At 33.2% G+C, this 18,587-nt stretch overlaps 1 protein-coding gene across 1 annotated transcript; it reads left to right on the top strand.

Moving 5' to 3' along the window:
• Positions 1–7,866: 7,866 nt before the first annotated feature.
• On the top strand, positions 7,867–18,119 carry LOC110816353 (uncharacterized). Its single transcript, XM_088219523.1, has 8 exons — positions 7,867–8,008; positions 8,617–8,640; positions 9,335–9,440; positions 9,527–9,595; positions 10,057–10,550; positions 12,394–12,655; positions 17,203–17,411; positions 17,817–18,119. The coding sequence occupies exons 1-8, from the start codon at positions 8,004–8,006 to the stop codon at positions 17,881–17,883; spliced, it is 1,236 nt and encodes a 411-aa protein (XP_088075649.1). The 5' UTR covers positions 7,867–8,003; the 3' UTR covers positions 17,884–18,119.
• Positions 18,120–18,587: the final 468 nt, after the last annotated feature.

Here is an 18,587-nt window from a genome sequence, read left to right as displayed (position 1 = left end):
GTTGCTCGTTGGTTGGGTATACATAATAAGAGTAGATAGGCCTCCTTCTTCTGTGGGTGAATGGAAAAAAAAAAATCTCTTAACTGAGTTTGCTCTGAAGGACGATTAGGTTTTAATTTGACATTTTTGGGGTTTAATATAATTTTATATTACAAAATTATAAGAAAATATAAATTAATTTGGAACAAGTTTAGGAAAAAAGAAAGATTATTGACTTCTTCTAATTAATAAAAAAATGAGTCAAAATTTGACAAGACAACTGGGAGGTATATAATTCATAATTTAAGAAATGTTTTAAGAAAACACAGTTTCAAATTATATTTATTTTTTTTAATATTTCAATAATAATTGTGTGATGGTATTTGTATATCATTATAATATAATATACACAAATGACATTAATTATACAATTCAACTTCAATCCAGATGAGTTGAAGTGTTAATAATAAATTCTGAAATAATAAAATGTTAATAATTTTGATTATTTGGCTTTTTTTATTTTTTTATTTTTGGGTAAAAATTTAATTTTTATTTATTTATTCAGTATATGTTTATAATTTAATTTTGTTTAGATTATTTAAGTAATGTATAAAATTATTATTAATATATTTTTATTTTAAAAGTATTATGTTTGTTAATTAGTAAAACATAATAAATATACTCAATAAAACTATTACTTATTTCACACAATACAATTCATTTATAAGAATATCTATTTTTATCATAAATGAAAAATAACTTTTGCTTTTTCTAAAGATATTTATTTATTTATTTTTTAATATTTGGCAAAGTTGTTGCTTTTAAGAGAAGAGGGTGAACGACGGATATCATAATTATGATCTTAGTACTCCATTTAAAAGTCATAATTTTATATTAAAAATTAGATATGATTGACTAATATTTGATTCAGCGACTATATGATTTGATTCACTGGTGTGCTGATTAGATTGCAGTAATTAAATTGAACTTCATCTAAACGTGACATTACAATTTTAATTAAAAAAATTCTATGAAAGTTAAATTTTCTCAATTGAGTGATCACAATAGGTAAAAATATTTTATTTAACATTTAGAATAAATTACTAAATTAATTCTCAAAGTTTGACACTTGTTATAATTTGATCTTTAATATTTTTTTACAATATGATCTCTAATGTTTTTTATTTTTTTTTTAAATGATCATTTTCATTTCATTTCATAACAAAAAAAGTTAAAATAGTTATGTCTTGTTTAGATACTTTAAAAAATAGTTTAAAATAATGACTCTAACTAGTTAATTAAATTAATAAAAAATAAATTAATACCAATAAAATTTTTATTAATTTATTAGTATAATTAATTAATTAAAATTATTCTTTTGAACTTTTTTTAAAGACATTTAAATATGATTTAACTATTTTAACTTTTTTAGTTAAATAATGGAAGGTATTTGTAACGATTCTGGAAATACCCAAAGAAAATAAATAATAACTTAAGTGCGGAAACGAAATAAAAGAGTTAAGGTTTACATTCCTTACACAATAACTTAGAAGTACTAAACAACATTATAGAATTTACTATTTTGAAAAAAAACACAAGAAATAAGGAAATAAATAGAAAAGAAAAAATATCTAGCGTCTACTCGCAATCTTCTTGCAGATCGGGCTCTGTAACCTGGTCCTTTTGATCTGAAATGATTAAATAAGGAATGAACTACATTAATCCAGTAAGGATATCACACTATATCACCGACACAGAAATAAATGTGGGTATAAAAACAAAAACAACTAATGGAGTACTAAATTTAGCAAATTCATTTATCAATCATAAAATCATTTACCGTTCACTTACCCCAGTAAAATTTATGAAAACAACCTATGCAGACAATAATATCGTATGAATCATAATTTCATGTGTGATCAGTAAAATAGTATATATAATAAATCTATACACGTCGTTAAATAACCAAATAATAACTGTCACATTTTCACCAGTCTACTAGTATCTATGGGGGTTCATAAGGATGTTTCCGCTACACGTGACCCATTTTCTTTAATAATCTCAATTACGGGCCATCCCCATCCGGTATGAGGATGAAGCAGACTGTTTCCATATCTCGTTTCACTATGAGCGCCAAATTATCAAGTCTCTATATCCCGTCCGGTATGAGACAACGTTCATGGTAGGGTTCCCTATGTACCCGGTCCGTCCACCATCTCCCAAGATATCTAGTAAGACTGCCGTTCAATCTGTTTATTTAATCACACAACTTTCCCGTTTAACATTCTTTTCTTCTGATTCAGCAATAAACACATAGAATAAACCATACATGCATAAGGAAATGTAATCATATCTTAATTTTTCAATCAAACAGTAGTCACATAAGGCAGCAATTTATGCATTCAAACCATAAAATTGATAAAAACAGATACTATCATATTATTAGATTATAAAATAAATTAACAGAAATTAACATATAATAATTTCTGGTTCAGGCTCCATTAGCAATCCGTAATTAATTATGCACATTTATTTAATTTGCACAAATACTGTACTATTATTTATTTATACTTCAATTCTATGATAGAAAATAGGATAAAGGATCCTTACTCGATTTGATACCCGAAAAGCTAAACTATTCGACTGCACCTACGGGTGATTCCCGGGTTCCATGAATTTTTTTCAGAAATTAAAACGTGCTAATAGTACCTACAAATGTTCTAAACAAACTCAAAATCAATCTCGAGGCCTACTTGGCCAATTTTAAAATTTCGGCACGGCGGCTACGCCGTGCTTCGGTGACAGCACTGTCGCTTGCAACGGCGGTTCGCATCAGGTCGACCAATTTTGCATCGATCCCTGGAAAAAAAAACACGTTAAAGGGCATCGGTTGGCCAAAAAAACATAAAAAAACCAAAATTCACCAGTGGTGGGGCTCTCCGGTGCGGTGTCTCCTTCGGCTCACGTTGCGGTTGGGTGTTTTGCTCCGGTCAACCTGTAGAGAAAGATACGGTGATCACAATGGTGAAAAAATTATATAGAACGAAAATCGGGAAGTGCCTCATCAGAGGCATTTTGTGAAATTTTCCGCAGCGGCACTGCCGGGCTTTGCCGGTATTTTTCGGCCAATTGACCATTTTTTTTGCTCCAATTTAGCCATGGGTGAGCATAAAATTGAATTTCAAGCAAAATGAGAAGTTTTTACCTTTTTTGGCTGTCGGAAAAGGTTCTGGTGAGACGGGGGGGTGGCGACGACTCCTTTCCGGCGGCCATGTCTTCTTCTCCGGCGAGGGGTTCTGGCGGCTAGGGTTAGGGTTTGGTGCGGATGAGAGTTATTTATATATGTCCGCTTTTGATTTGGGTCGTCCATCGTGTTTGATCTGAACTGTCTAATCGCGATTAAATAGGGAGTGAATATGGGCCATTTATTGCGATCCAATCTGGACCGTCTATCGCAGTCCAATCTAGACCGCCCATCACGATCCACTCTGAGCCGTTCGATCGCATTCAAATCTGACCATCTAATCGCGTTTGGGGAGGAAACGTATCTGGGTCGTTCGATCACAGGTACGCGGATCGCCCGCGTGGCCTCCTGCGTGGCATCGTGTCAACGTTCGCTGCCACGCAGCGCGTCCTGATTCACTAGGTCTGCTGACCGGGCATTTAACGTGGTGAAACTTTCCAAAATTGTATTTTGGCCTATATTTTTCGATTTTTCTTTCAAAAATACTCTCAGAACTCGAATTTTCACTCATGTTCTCCAAAATTATTTTCAATTTAATTCTCAATCAATTTTACTTCATTTTTACTCTAAATTAAATGAAAAATAAATTATTAAAATTATATTTATAAATTTTAAATTATATATAATTTATTTTGGGGTGTTACAGTATTAAAGTAGTTAAACAACTATTTAATATTTAATCAACAAATTAATTAGTTTTGTTACTTTGTAATTAATTAATAATAAGTTGCAATTAGTTTTTCTTTTTATATAAATACCTATCATTTTATTAATGAAAACAATGCCCTATTTTGCTTTTCACTCTCGAATACTCTTTCTTTCTCTTCTTGAATATTATCCCTTGCTCTTTATCTATCTCAGCTCTTTCACTCATTCTTTTTTATCGATTATACATCACTCACAGCTTCAATGATCTTTATAATATGATATGGTATTAGAGCTTCATCACTCTTCCTGATCAAGTGACGTCTCTTTCAATAATCGAAAAAAGCAAACATGAAGAACATATTTGAAATTTGTTTCTTCTATCCTCTAGGTGTTCGATAAATTGTCAGAAAGATTAAAAAAAGATTAAACAATAAGCAATCTTGTTCCTTGATTGTCCTATACGTTGATTTCTTATAGATACTATAGTGATTGCCTTAGATGCGCTAAAGATAGAAGAAATTCTAGTCAACCCATTTTATTTACATCCCAACGAAAATCCATCACTTCAACTCACTTTGTTGGTGCTTATTGGTAGCAATTTCCATTCATGGTCCAAGATAATGAAAATGATACTAATTTCAAAAAACAAACTTTAAATTATGAACAATTCTATTCAAATTCCAGATAAAGATGACTGGATGTTTGAAGCTTGGGAACGATGCAACACCATAGTATTTTTGTTGGATTATGAGATCTCTGTCGTCGTGCATTGCTTATAGCATAATGTGGATTTATCATGCAAAGGATTTATGTAAAGATTTGTATGACTGGTTTACATAAAATGATATGGTCCGAATATTTAATATACAAAAAAAAAATTACTCCATAAGGTACTCAATCTATCACTCAACATTATACTCAAATGAAAATATTATGGATCATACAATTGTCAGATGCTACAAGAAACATGGATGTCCACCTAGTTATAAGTCCAAGTTGACAAACAATTCAAGTATTAATCAATTGAGCATCTGTGTATCTGAACTAGAATATAATAAAAGTTATGATACTGTTGATTCTCATGCATGATTCAATAACCAATGCAACACTTCATAAGCATTGCCTCTCTCCTTTAGAAAGGGTCAGTACAATAAAATTATCGCCTTAACTTGACCATCAACATCCATAGCCAACTCAATGAACATAACACACAATACTATTATCTTACCACAGATTAATACCCTTTAGCAAACTTCAACTTTTAACCGAACCATGCAACATTTTCTCTTAATGGTCTCATTTAACCATGACTAAAAGAATGATTGGATAAATGATTATGGAGCAACAAACCATATAATAAGTTCGCTTGAGTTGTTTGCTTTATATAAACCTAAAAATAGTATGTTTATTAAATTACCCAATTCCCAAATAGTGAATGTAACACATACAGGTGATGTATATCTTTTACCTATATTACAACATTCATCGTATTATTTGATATTTAATGATAATTGTTGCTTTATCCAATAAACTAGAAGATGATTAGTTTAGCTAAAGAAAATCATGACCTATATCATTTTGAGGTTTCAAAGACCAATAATGTTCCCACTATTCGTTTTGTTATCAAAGATGTATGTCTTTTACGTATATTATTACATTCATTGTATTGTTTGATATTCAATGATAATTGTTGCTTTATCCAATAAGCTAGAAAATGATTAGTTTAGCTAAAGAAAAGCATAACCTATATTGTTTTGAGGTTTCAAGGACTAATAATGTTCCCACTATTAGTTTTGTTATCAATAACCAATCCCATTTCTCTTTATGTTGTTAATGGCCAAACTTTATGGCATTTTCATCTTGGACATCTATCACGATATCTCAAAAGGTCTATTATAGAAGGTGTAAATCAATAAATTCACAAAATAGTAAAAAAAAAAAAACAATTAGGGTTAAGGTTCATCAACCTAATTATCTCATCAACTTTGTAGCAACTGCCTCTCAATTATCGCCATCTCATTTCGCGACTGCTGCTGCGCATGAAATGCTTCTCAATTAAACACCTTTTTAGATCATGTTCAATGTTCCTCCAAAATTTAGTCATTTGAAAGTCCTTGGATGTCTATGTCATATATCTATTAATGATTCTCATTGTTCAAAATTTGATTCCGGTGCTACAAAATGTCTTTTCCTTAGATATCTTTCTTATGCCAAAGGATTTCAAGTATATGATCTTGACTGTCAGAAAATCTTTATTTTATAGGATATGGTATTATCGAACATATTTTCTTTTTTGCTCATTCCATAAATGAAAAATCAAATGATCTAGTTTTACATTATGCTAATGATTTTATGGTAGCTTCTAACAATGACGTGATTAGGTCCTCAACTTCACAAGATGATGCTGATCATGGAAATTCAGTTAAGCTACTTGTTACTGGTAACTCATCTATCTCTTTTTTTTAATCCTGTAATGACCATATATTTGAATATGACATACTTGTTTTGATTTTCACATTAGTAATCAACCTCTTTTAGTATTTAGATGCTGTAACAAATCTATATAGTAACCCTTTCATTTACATGACTATCACTTATATGGTTTGAAGTCCCTATGTTAATTCTAAAAAATCTATACCACGTTCCATTTATAATGTTATTTCTTACACAAATATAACTACTACTCATAAACCATTTATTTTTGCCATATCCCAAGATAAAAAGCCTATATCCTAGAATAAAGCCATTAACTACCCTTATTTGAAAAAAGCCATGCTTGCTGAAAGTAAAACATTAGAAGAGAATCAAACATGAGAATTAACTACTCTAACTTTTACAAAGAATTAATTAGGTGTAAATGGATCTATAAGATCAAAAGAAAAACAAATGACTATATTAAACAATATAAAATAAGGTTACTAGCAAAAAGATACACTTAATAATCAGGTGTTGACTATTTAGACACGTTCTCATCAGTTGCTAAATTAACTACTATCCGCACATTACTTTCCATTACTACCTCTAAAGGCTAGTTTTTTCATCAATTGGACGTAAAAAATGCTTTTTATATGGTGATCTATTTGAAGAGGTCTCTTTGACTCTTCTACCTAGTTTTCAAGCTACTCAAGTTAATTAGGTATATAAATTGAAAAATAGTTAATATAACTTAAACCAAGCTAATAGATAACAACATTTAAGCTTACAAATGCTTCAAAGAATCAAGATATTTATTCTTCACCCCTAAATGCTATTTTTTCCTCTTCTCGTATGTTCTCTCTTGCTCTCTATCCATCTCAGCTCTCTCAACTCTTTCTCTCTTATAAATTGTACATACAGTTTCAATGATCTTTATAATCTAATAAAAGAAAATTAGATCTTTAAAACAAATAGACATCATTAAGGGTTAAATTATGGTAAAAAAATATGAAAAACTAAGTGATAGTATGTATTAAATTTTAGAGACTAATCTAAAATCATTTTTAGTAACTCTTAAGAGTTTCTCTTAAATATTTCATGAAATCAAACTAAAAGATAAAAGTGAATGAATGAATAGCGTGCGATTCTCATGTGCCTCATGTTTCGTAAGGAAAATATTTGCTACTTAATTTTTTTTACGGCGAAGGACCAAAAAGCACGCGGTTCCCACATGCCTCATGTTTCGTAAGCAAAAACGTACGATTCCCACGTGCCTCACATTTCGTAAGCAAAATATTTACTACTAATTATTATTTTTTTTTTACAGTGAAGAAGCAAAGAGCATGCGATTGTCACGTGCCTCATGTTTTGTAAACAAAATAGTTGTTACTTATTTTTCTTCATAACAAAGGAGCAAACAGCGTGCGATCCCCACGTGCCTCAAGTTTCATAAGCAAAATATTTGCTAATTTTTTTTTAGAGCGAAGGAGCGAACAATGTGTGGTTCCCACGTGCCTCACGTTTCGTAAGTAAAATATTTACTACTTATTTCTTTGGAAAAATATTTTTAAATAATTGTCACTCATTCTCTCTCTACGCCTTACAAATCTGTCGATCCCCCCATCGAAAGCCCTCGCTCTCTCCCCCCTCCTCTAAATCACCCAGCTTCCCAATCGCAGAGAGATTCTTCACCTTTGATTCATCGTCATCTTGGTTTATGAGGTAATTCTCCTCTCAGTTTGTTATGTCTATATCTCCATATGAGACATGTATATACGATCTTATTTATGGATCTTTTGTTATCGATTGTCTCAGATCTGTTTCATTGCAGTGTAATTTTTCTAAGAAGATCAAGTACCACTGAGTTTTTCAGATCGGATTTTTATTCAAAATCATCAAAGTTCGTTTTTTTTTTAATTTCTTGACAATCCTGTGATTCTCTAAAAGATTTAAATTATGATTCTTTATCGACTTTCGAGTTTGTATCAATTTTCAATATTTTAAGTACTGTATTTTTCCTGAAATTTATTGAAAGTGAGAGAAATTTCTCATCTCGTCATTAGGAATATCCAAAGTTGGGTTGTGTTCTTAACTTTTTACCTTCTGTGAGTTCTAATCTATTAGTTTCTTCGACTGATTTACTTATTGCAAAAGAGGGTTAGCCTCAAAAGGAGCTTTTATGGGATTCTTCTTATGCTGATATAATCCTTCAGCTATAAAAGCCTACTTTTTTTTTTGTTTTCTGTTTTCTTCTTTTGTATTAACTGTTTATTGCTTACTAATTTCTCCGACGTATTTTATTTACTTCAACTCGGCGCGTACACGTGCAGCTCGAAGGAGAGACCCACTCTCGGGTAAGTAATTTTTGATCCATAGATGTACGTGCATGATATGAGCTATGATTTTGCGTTTGAATATGCACTTTAAGTCTATTCAACTTGGTGTTTTCTTTTGGTTGCCAAGAAAACATGGCTTTCCCTCTGGATTTTGTGTGCTGTTGTCTTTGGATTACCCAGATTTCCAATCTAGGCTCGTAATTTATTTTATATCCTTTATTTCAATTTTTTTTTTATTCTTATTTTCTGCTTCCAAACTCTTGTATTAATCCTCGGGAAACAATTCATATTCTTAACCTCTCCCTTCTTCCTTTTCTCAACTAAACCCTTTTTCTCTTGCAATGGTTTGCCTTTCAGCTGGGGAAGGGAGAGAAGATAGAAAAACCTGAGTAACTTGGGGCTATAGATACCTTGAATATCGAGTTGTTCTCAATCATGATCAAGTGTTTTGGTTATTTTCTTGTTTCCTTGACAGACTGTCAAAACATATTTCTGTACTTTCTACTTTTATGTTGTGAAAGAAAATTTTGGAGTTTTGTTTGGATAGTTAATGCAATAGTGGTAGCTATTCATCTCGATAAGTGCTTGCCAATTCCCACAAAATAACTAACTAGATGCATAATATGCATTTTTCTAGTGCTTATTGCCTTCTATTTCATAACAACTGTGGTCGTCACAACATGCTAGAGTTTTAACTTTTTTGTGTGTGCAGAGGCACGCGGATTAAGACCCGCAAACGGAATATTGCAGCTCCACTGGACCCTGCAGCATTTGCTGATGCAGTGGTCCAGATTTATCTGGATAATGCTGGTGATCTGGTACTTCTAGCATTTTTATCTTCTGTATGTAAACTGTTTGTCTACATACGAGTGTGTCTATGATCGTTCTGAATCTTTACATGCAGGAACTTGTTGCCAAGAGCATTGAATCCTCAGACCTTAATTTTTCAAGATACGGTGACACCTTTTTTGAGGTAGGCTCCTTAATTCTTTGTACAATTTGATAGATTTTGATGTCTTATATCAAAAAGAAAAAATGGCAGTATACTACATTTGTTTTTCTGAGCTTGAGCATATTTATCAAGAATGTGGTTGTCTTGGGGCTTTGATTTTGTAGATAATTATTTAGAAGAATATTCATATTCTAGCACACTGATACCTTTTCTTTGATGGATCTATGCTCTGAAAATATCAGTGAAAATATCAGTTAGTAGTAATTCTTGAACTTTGATGGCAGTGTCTAGTTTCTACTTTGAAACTTGCTTTTGAGTTTGCATTTGTTTAACCTTTTTGATTTCTGGGAATATCAGCATCAGTTTTAAGTTTTTCAATCTTACTAAGTATACTTGAAGTATTCTTATTGCTTATTTTCATGTTTCAGAGATTAGTCACTGGTTATCTGAAGGTTACTATCTGATCTGTTACACAATTGCAGGTTGTTTTCACAGGAGGCCGTACACAGCCTGGGACAACAAAACCCGATGAGGGGGAGCGACACCCTTACTCTATAATAGACTGTGAGCCGAAACGTGAAGTTATTTTACCATCTGTAATCTATATACAGAAGATTTTGAGGAGGCGTCCATTTCTCATAAAGAACCTTGAAAATGTTACCCGAAGATTCCTGCAATCATTGGAGCTCTTTGAGGAAAATGAGAGGAAAAAGCTGGCAATTTTTACAGCTCTTGCATTCTCCCAGAAACTATCAGGGCTTCCACCAGAGACTGTATTCCAGCCTTTGCTCAAGGACAATCTTGTGGCCAAAGGGCTAGTACTTTCATTCATAACAGATTTCTTCAAGGAGTATCTGGTTGATAATAGCCTCGATGACTTAATTTCAATTTTGAAAAGGGGGAAAATGGAGGACAATCTCTTGGAATTTTTCCCTTCTGCAAAGCGCTCTGCTGAAGGTTTCTCTGAGCATTTCACGTGAGTAACTGTTGTTTGAAATATGTTAGAGATGACTTATTAACTAACTGAACTTGTTTAAATTACAGATATAGAATTTTTTTTTCAGCTGGTTGATACAATTTCTCTCGTATTCTTATCACATGCCATGATGGTAAATGGTTTTAGTGTCTAGTAGAATGTTTTATTTGTTTAGATGCAGATATTGGTCTTGCCCCCCTCTTCTAATTCTTGTAATGGGTTATACTTATCTAGATCTTAACCTGCAAGCATAGAATTCTATTACTGTCTCCTGGTAGTTTGGTTTTTATACTATCCATTTCTAGAGATCCAGTACCAACATGTAGCTCTTAAAGTTTCCAATAAGATTGTTGCTTAAGATAGATATATATGTTATGTTTCTTTCCTTGTAGTTTGGTTTTAAGTTCTATTCATTTTTAGGAATACATTCAACATTTAGCTCTTAAAGTTTCTAATAAGATTGTTGACTAGAATTGGTAAACACACACGTATACATGTATGTACATGTAACATGGCAATGAGCCAATCCATATACTTAAATATTTGAGTTTGATTTTTTAAAATATTGTGAAGCCCTTGTTTAAGTTGAAACTATGTTGGAACTTTATTTGAGCTTTGAGCACAACTAATTTAAAGAAACATTGAGTTTGGTCACCTTGAGAAAAGCTCGGTAAAGAGTTGAGATTGAATGGCTCGAGCTTGAATAAGCTTGTTCTGTATTGATCTGTAGTTAAATCCTACAATGCTAATGTAAAATATTAACAAGTTTCAAAAATATATTATATGTATTGATTTTAATTTTTTTTTGAAATAAACTCATTTTGATAAGGTATATTTGGTATTTAATTTATTGATAGATAAATGATGCATTTTCAAGCTTTTGAACCATATAGCTTAAGGCTCGAGTTTGGCTTGTTTAGGTAAACGATTTTTTTTCTTTTGGGCCTGAGTACATCTTGAGCTCGGTTTTAACCAAACTTGAATTGGTCTTTGAGCAAGCCAAATTCAAGTAGTTCACCAACATGTTTGGCTTGTTTCAGCTCTATATGTGTGTGAATATTTCTTTTAGAATGTATAGGTCAAAAAGAATAGTAAGCTTATGCCGGTTGTTGAATAATTCAATTTCAAATTGAGGTCCATTCAAGGCATCTGGTACTTGCTTAGATCCCCATACCACAAACATATGTGCTTGTAGGCTTTTGGATATTTTTCTTAATAGTTTACCAAAGAAGTAAATAATCTACTCTTATGGTTAGGTGCTTGGATTATTTTCCCGACCTTGTGACCAAAGGCTTTTTGTTTCGTGTTTTAGAAAATTTGCAGTCGGTCACGTTTGTTTTGATGATATATATATATATACATTTAGTTTATCCTTATGTTATTTGGCATGCTGCTATATTACGCACCTCATTGAATTCTCGTGATTTTCAAATCTTTTTTATATGGGGCTTCATTTCTAGGTCTTAGTTGTGTTGATGTGTATATACATTTAGTTTATCCTTATGTTAGTTGGCATGCTCTGCTACATTACACACTTCATTGAATCCTCTTGATTTTCAAATCTTTTTTATATGGGGCTTCATTTCTAGGTCTTAGTTGTGATGATGTGTATATAGATTAGTCAGTGTTTGTGGTGCTCCCACAAAGTTATGAAATGATGTTAAAAAATTGAATTCTAAACTTGTCCACTGAATGCTGTGAGAGTTTTGTTGCTTGAAAATTTCTAATGAGGGCTCCTAAAAGCACATTTAAGGTTAACTCTAAAATTTGAGATTATCTTTCTCGTACATTCTTGCAGAAGTTCTCTATCTTTTTGCATGTCTAATGTCTTATAAATTTTCAGCAAGGAAGGGCTGGTAGCGTTGGTTGAGTACAATGAGAAGAAAATATTTGAGGTCAAACTCAAGGAGATGAAATCTGCACTAACAACACAGATAGCAGAAGAAGCTGATATATCTGAAGTTATAGAAACTGTGAAACAACGGGTTAAAGATGCTAAACTACCTGACCTTGAGGTTATAAGGATTCTATGGGATGTTTTAATGGATGCTGTTCAATGGTCAGGGAAGAACCAGCAGCAGAATGCTAATGCAGCTTTGAGACAAGTAAGAACTATATTAACCATCAAACTTTTCAATTTACAATCGGCTTGGAGGTAGTGAAAATAGGGCTATTAGAAAAAAGATTTGCATAGTTGCCTTTCAATTTTAAGAATAAAAGTGTAACCTAATTATACATCCTAGCCTTCACATCCCTATTATGTGGAACAGTATTGAAAGTTGGTCATACATTCATATGAAGATGCATGCATTATGCACATAAATGTGCTTTCAGTCATAATATCTACTCGGCATTCATGCACATAGGCACCTGCTTGTTTAGAAATACATGTACATATTTCCACATATGTTGGAAATGCAACAAGAATCTTTTGAAGTAAAAATTAAAGGATTTTCCACGATAGGCATTGTGCAGGAGAGATTCTCTCCTTTGATTGGGTTCATATGGTAGTAAGTGGCATACTGGTGTGTGTATTAGGCCTATTGTCATGCTTTAGTTGTGGACATTTCTTTCCCTCTGGGGTTCATAAAAGTGAGTGGTCAATTCTGTTAGATGTCTTATATTGGATGTATTTGTCATGGGACTTTTCTCCCTTTAATTATTGCAAGATAATGTCCTTTTCTATTTTGTATTTTTGGGTGATGTTTTGGTTTTATGGAAACTGGCTTAGGCCTCTTTTTTATGGTTGAGCTAAGCCCCAATAGATTACCTCTCGCCTAAAATAGATTACTGCCCTAAGTGAAAATAGTTTCTTTCTTTTTTCTTTGTCCTATTTGGTTGTAGTTTTTTTTGGTACATTTATCAATTTTCTTGTTACAAATATGCTCCCTTGAATAACTCGATGCATGTCTTCTAATTTGTTAATTGATCTTCTAGCACAGATATGGGCAGCATTTGTTATACATTTAGAATAAACATTTAGAACAGAATAGAACAACACAGTTCAGGGCTGTACATGACTAAACAGAATGTGTTTGAATGAGAATGGACAGATCAAATATGTCAGTTTATGTTTGTTCGGTTTTTGAACAGAACATATATTGTTTACTATTACTTAAATATCCCTTTAATGTTTAATGTTTAATGTTTATTCTTTACATTTAAGAGTTTTAAGTCAAAATTGTGCTTTTTAAACTATAAATATATTAGGTTACTAGACTAAATTTCAAAGTTTAAGTAACGTTTGAATGAGAACAAAAGAGAAAAAGATTTTTCTCATTTAGCAAATCTTTCAATCCTCTGAGTAATATGTATATATTTGTGTGTATATATAAAACCTAAAATTGATTAAGAAAAAAATCCTATGTGACAGTTGAAAAAAGGGATAGATGACTCAATTATCCATTTTTATGTGTATCACTTGCAATAACAACAATCAGTAACCTCTTCCAAGGGTCTGTACATGGACATGTTATCAACACCTGGGGGTGTTCATCGGTCTGGAACTGGGATTTAATGGGTTTTGTGTGTTTTATCTGCAGTTCTATCTTTTCTTTTTGGTTGATGAACATAGGAATGAACAACTTTGTCCTGTTCAATTCTGTAATTTTAGTGTTACCAAAAACGTGACCTGTGGTTTTGTTTGGCCTTAACTAGACATGTGATTTAGGTTGACTTGTTTATATCTACAGCATCATATTTTACGAATGTGTTTTTGAGGCAACTTCAACCTTGGGAATGGGTTCGTGCTCGTGTTATGTTGTATTTATGATGCCATTGATTATAATCCTTGCCTCTTAATTTTTTGTTACAGAGACTTCTAGTAATATTACATATATTGCTTGTTATAATGTTAGATACCTACTCAGTGAATTTCCGCACATTGCATTTTACAACGGAACTGGATCATAAAGGAATGAAGCCAGCTACTAAATTCTCATTAGCCTAAATTTTTAGTTTACACCAAATCAGCTTGCTTTGTAGGCAAGTCATAAAATTTATAAGGTTTTTAATTTTGTTTATGTCATGTTTACATCTCAGGTTTGTAAGCTTATACTCTGTGGTGATTCAAGGTGGTGTTTTGTTCATTGTTTTTTTTGAGAGAGAGAAAAATAGAAAATAGCTTATTATGGATGCTATCCTTTGAAAAAGCTTTAGCTTTTCTGATAAGAGTAGAGTTAAAGTACCTTGTCATTCTTAATTGCCTACCACTCGCTGCCATCCCTTCTCCTCCCTCAAGCCTTTCTCCAAAAACAGAACAGAGAAGTTCTTAACTTATTGAAGAAATGAAGAATACATTATATAGAAGTCAATGCAAGAACTGGAGTACCTAAACACTTTGTTCTTTTCCATAATTGTTTGCAGTAGTGTTGGTACCATTTTTTTTATTATTATCGTGTAATCGTGGTAAAAGTAGTGAATTGTTGCTTTAGGTTGATAGAGGAGTTGTGTAGTTTGTTTGAACTGTCTCTTAAGCAGTGAAGTGGAGTGAGGATCAAATTTGGATGGTATGACATCTGAGTCATTGGATGCCCAGAAGGCCAAGTGGTTAGGGAGGTCCTTTTTCTTGAGATTTTTTTTGTGTTGATTAGTTGATACAAGAACGAGTCTGTATTTCAGGAGGCTTCTCAATAACATTTTTTTGTTATAGTTTGGCTGTTATTTCAGGGGTTTTATGATTTGGTACAGTTTGTGTTGTTTCTTAATGCAACTTTCTTGTTTTTCATTCTTAAGTTGGAGGATGTTGTTGATTGGACTTCAGTGATTAGCTTGGTAAATGGTGATTAGTGTTTCCTAGCTTATTGTTAGACTTATTGCCTCTGAAGTTGAGGCATTTGATTAATAGGGTGGTTAGTGAGGCTCAACATGCCTTTGTGGATGGAAGGCGTATTCTTGTTGCTGTGTTGATGGCTAATGAGGTGGTTGATTACGTCCATAAATTAGGGAAAAAGGTTTCTGTGTAAATTGAATGTGGAGAAAGCTTATGACCATGTGTTCTGCTTTTCCTTTTGCACCTTTTTTAAAGAAATGGTTTGAGAAAAGGTGGTGTAAAGTGATCAATAGATGTATCTCTATTTGCTCCTTTGTGGTTTTGATCAATTTTAATCCTTATGAATTCTTTAAAATCCCCTTGAGGCCTTAAGCTAGGTGATCCAATTGCTTCTTATTCATCTATTCTTAGGGCTATCAGTAAGATGCTAATGACATCCAGGTCAGCTAGGTCTCATAGTAACACGGCTTTAGAAGTAAAGGGATGAGGGATCCAAGAAAGTGGTCACCTATTTGTTGTCTATTGATAACTCTGCTCTCTTTTGATTCTTCACTATGTTCTAGTGAAAGCTATTTCTTGGTTAATCAGTCTCATCAATCCTCTCTACTACTAGGTTAATTTAATTTTGTTGACTCTCATTTATTTCAAAAAATTTTGTCAACTCTCATATGCTTAGGGAAGGGTCATATTCAAAGCTGACATGAACCTTTCATCACTATAAAGGGAGGGCGATAGCTCAATCTAATTACTGTTTCATAATGCTAGGGAAGGGTCATAATTCAAAGTTGACATGAACCTTTCATCACTATAAAGGGAGGGCGATAGCTCAAGCTAATTAATGTTTCATAATGCTAGAGAAGGGTGATGGGCCATTGTTCTTTAAATTAGTGAAGGGTGATAACTCTAGCGCACCAACTCATCATGCTTAATGTGTGATTGCTCAAGCCTATAATCCCTTCATCATGCTTAGGGGAATGCGATTACTTCAACGTATCAACCTTTCTTATGGTTTACAAGTAATTATTTTGAGGAGAAGAGGTGAATTTGTTATTTAATAAAAGCACCAAGGGGGTGCCACTTAACAAACTACTTAAGGTCTCAAACCAGTGGTTCCTAAATGTAGCAAATTAGATTCAAACCCTAAATGTAACCATTTTCTATTTTTTTTTGGATAAAAAAATAGATAAACCATTTTTTATTTGCATGGTCTCATGCATGACATGCAACTAGCTAAACGCTTCTGTGTCTTCAGACCCTAAGGATATCCTCTAGTTGTCTATATGACGCCTAGAGGTGCATACAGCATTAAGGAGAATACTCAGCTGGCTTGTATCTTTGCATGCTGGTGAATTTGTTTGAAAATGTTTTGTTCCCCTGAGCTCTTGCTACTCTGAGGATTTGGGTCACTGACAAGCTACTGCAAAGGAGGGAGGTGAGGTTTGGAGGGAGCTTGTTGTGGCTACGTCGTGGCTACTTACCTCCTTTCACCATAATTCAAGATCTCCATTTTCAAACCTTGGATGTCTTGTTGAAAGGTTACCTACTCATGGAGAGTACATAGGGAGACCTCATGGATATTTTGACTTCTGATGACATCCAAGTGCTTTTGGATACAGGTGGCACCCTTTTGGTGCGTGGTTAATATCATCTTCTAAAAGAAAATGTATTTTGTCCTGAAAAATGGAATCTATTCTGAGATAGACCTCGATCTTGTTTGAAATTCTCATAGTTCCACTTCTGACACAGAAGAAAATGGGAATATGTTTGGGAACTCATGGTGTTTCATATTTTTGAAATCGTAGTCCATGCATTAATAGGAAGGTTTTTATGTTTTTAAAAAATTGTTGGCAGATTTATTGATCTTATCATTGGTTGATGCAGGTGAAAACATGGGCAGAACTGTTGAATACATTCTGCACCAGTGGGAAGCTTGAGCTTGAACTGATGTACAAAGTTCAGATGCAATGCTATGAGGATGCTAAGCTGATGAAGCTCTTCCCCGAGATTGTGAGATCTCTGTATGACCAGGATGTTCTTGCAGAAGACACCATTCTTCACTGGTTCCGAAAAGGAACAAACCCCAAGGGCCGGTAAGAACTTTGCCTTATATTTGCTAGAATGCTTGTGCAATTTTTATAATCATCCGGGTCTAAGGAGGGGGAATGATCTTCTGAAAGAACAATTAGGTAGTTCTGTGGGCTTTTTGTGGCTTTCAAGTTGCAAATATCCTTGTTGTTTCAGTGCAATTTATGTTAATGCACTGAGCAAGCACCATGTCTTTTGTTTCTTTTGCACTTGCATCAACTGCAACAACCTGATGTTTTATTTAGCTTGATATTTAGGAATTTCTCCTTTTTAGGTACTCGTTCTACAGTGAGACCAAAGTAGTATCATCATAAATCTTCTGCAATTAGATTCTTTTCGTTTTGCGTGCACTTGTGTTTTAACTTAGGAGTCTTACACTGTGAAGCTTACGTTGTAAATCTTTTGCACAGGCAAACCTTTGTGAAAGCCTTGGAGCCCTTTGTTAAGTGGCTGGAGGAGGCAGAGGAAGAGGAGTAAGTGAGTTGTGGCATCATGATCTATCTTGTTGCAGTTTAAGTTATTTTCTGTTCCTGAGATGTGAACTAATAAAATTCTTTGAGATGTTATGTTTTTTGTTATGCTTGTTGATGATGATACGATTTGCAAAAAATTTGACATTCGTTGTTTCGTGTAATAACCAAAGTGCCCTATGCCTTGACTTTTATTTTAAAAACCTGATTATTATTCAAGTCAATATCTGGGCATTCTCCGAAGTTCTGGGTATATATGCTTGGAGTATGATGTTACTTAGTTTTGGTTTTGTGGCTCGTGTGAATGGTGCCTCAGAGGCATAATTAGGTCGGAAATTCTAAGATGCCTCGGAGGCATGATGCCTCCAATCCGAAGGTGGAGGTGCCATGCCTTGGAGGTGTTTTCGTACTTGGCATAATTAGACATAATTTTCATTCAGTTTTCCGTCTGCTTGTACTGCTGGTGTATTTTAAATTCATTCATTTTTTTATACAAGGAAATTGTTATGTGATTTTTGGTGTAATGCCGGAGAAGGATTGTACCAAATGAATGAATTTAGGAAAGATTTTTTTTTTTTTTTTTTTCAAAAATTGAGAATTGTCCTGTATTTTTCAATTTAGACAGTGTCATTTATCTAAATGGCTGAAAATGAAAGTTCCTTCTGGTCCTCCGGCAGCAACGGTACCAAAAGTTGAATTAAAGTTTTCAAT

Source organism: Carica papaya, chromosome 1 (genome assembly GCF_054855325.1).
Source record: "Carica papaya isolate Zhongbai chromosome 1, ASM5485532v1, whole genome shotgun sequence".
Lineage (NCBI taxonomy): Eukaryota > Viridiplantae > Streptophyta > Magnoliopsida > Brassicales > Caricaceae > Carica > Carica papaya.
This window is presented reverse-complemented; position numbering and strand designations above follow the sequence as displayed.

Bases quoted from the DNA above. Each gene is read 5' to 3' on its own strand.
- LOC110816353 (XM_088219523.1), top strand. The intron at 9,441-9,526 runs GTACTTCTAGCA...CTTTACATGCAG, and splicing joins TGGATAATGCTGGTGATCTG to GAACTTGTTGCCAAGAGCAT. The intron at 17,412-17,816 runs GTAAGAACTTTG...TCTTTTGCACAG, and splicing joins GGAACAAACCCCAAGGGCCG to GCAAACCTTTGTGAAAGCCT.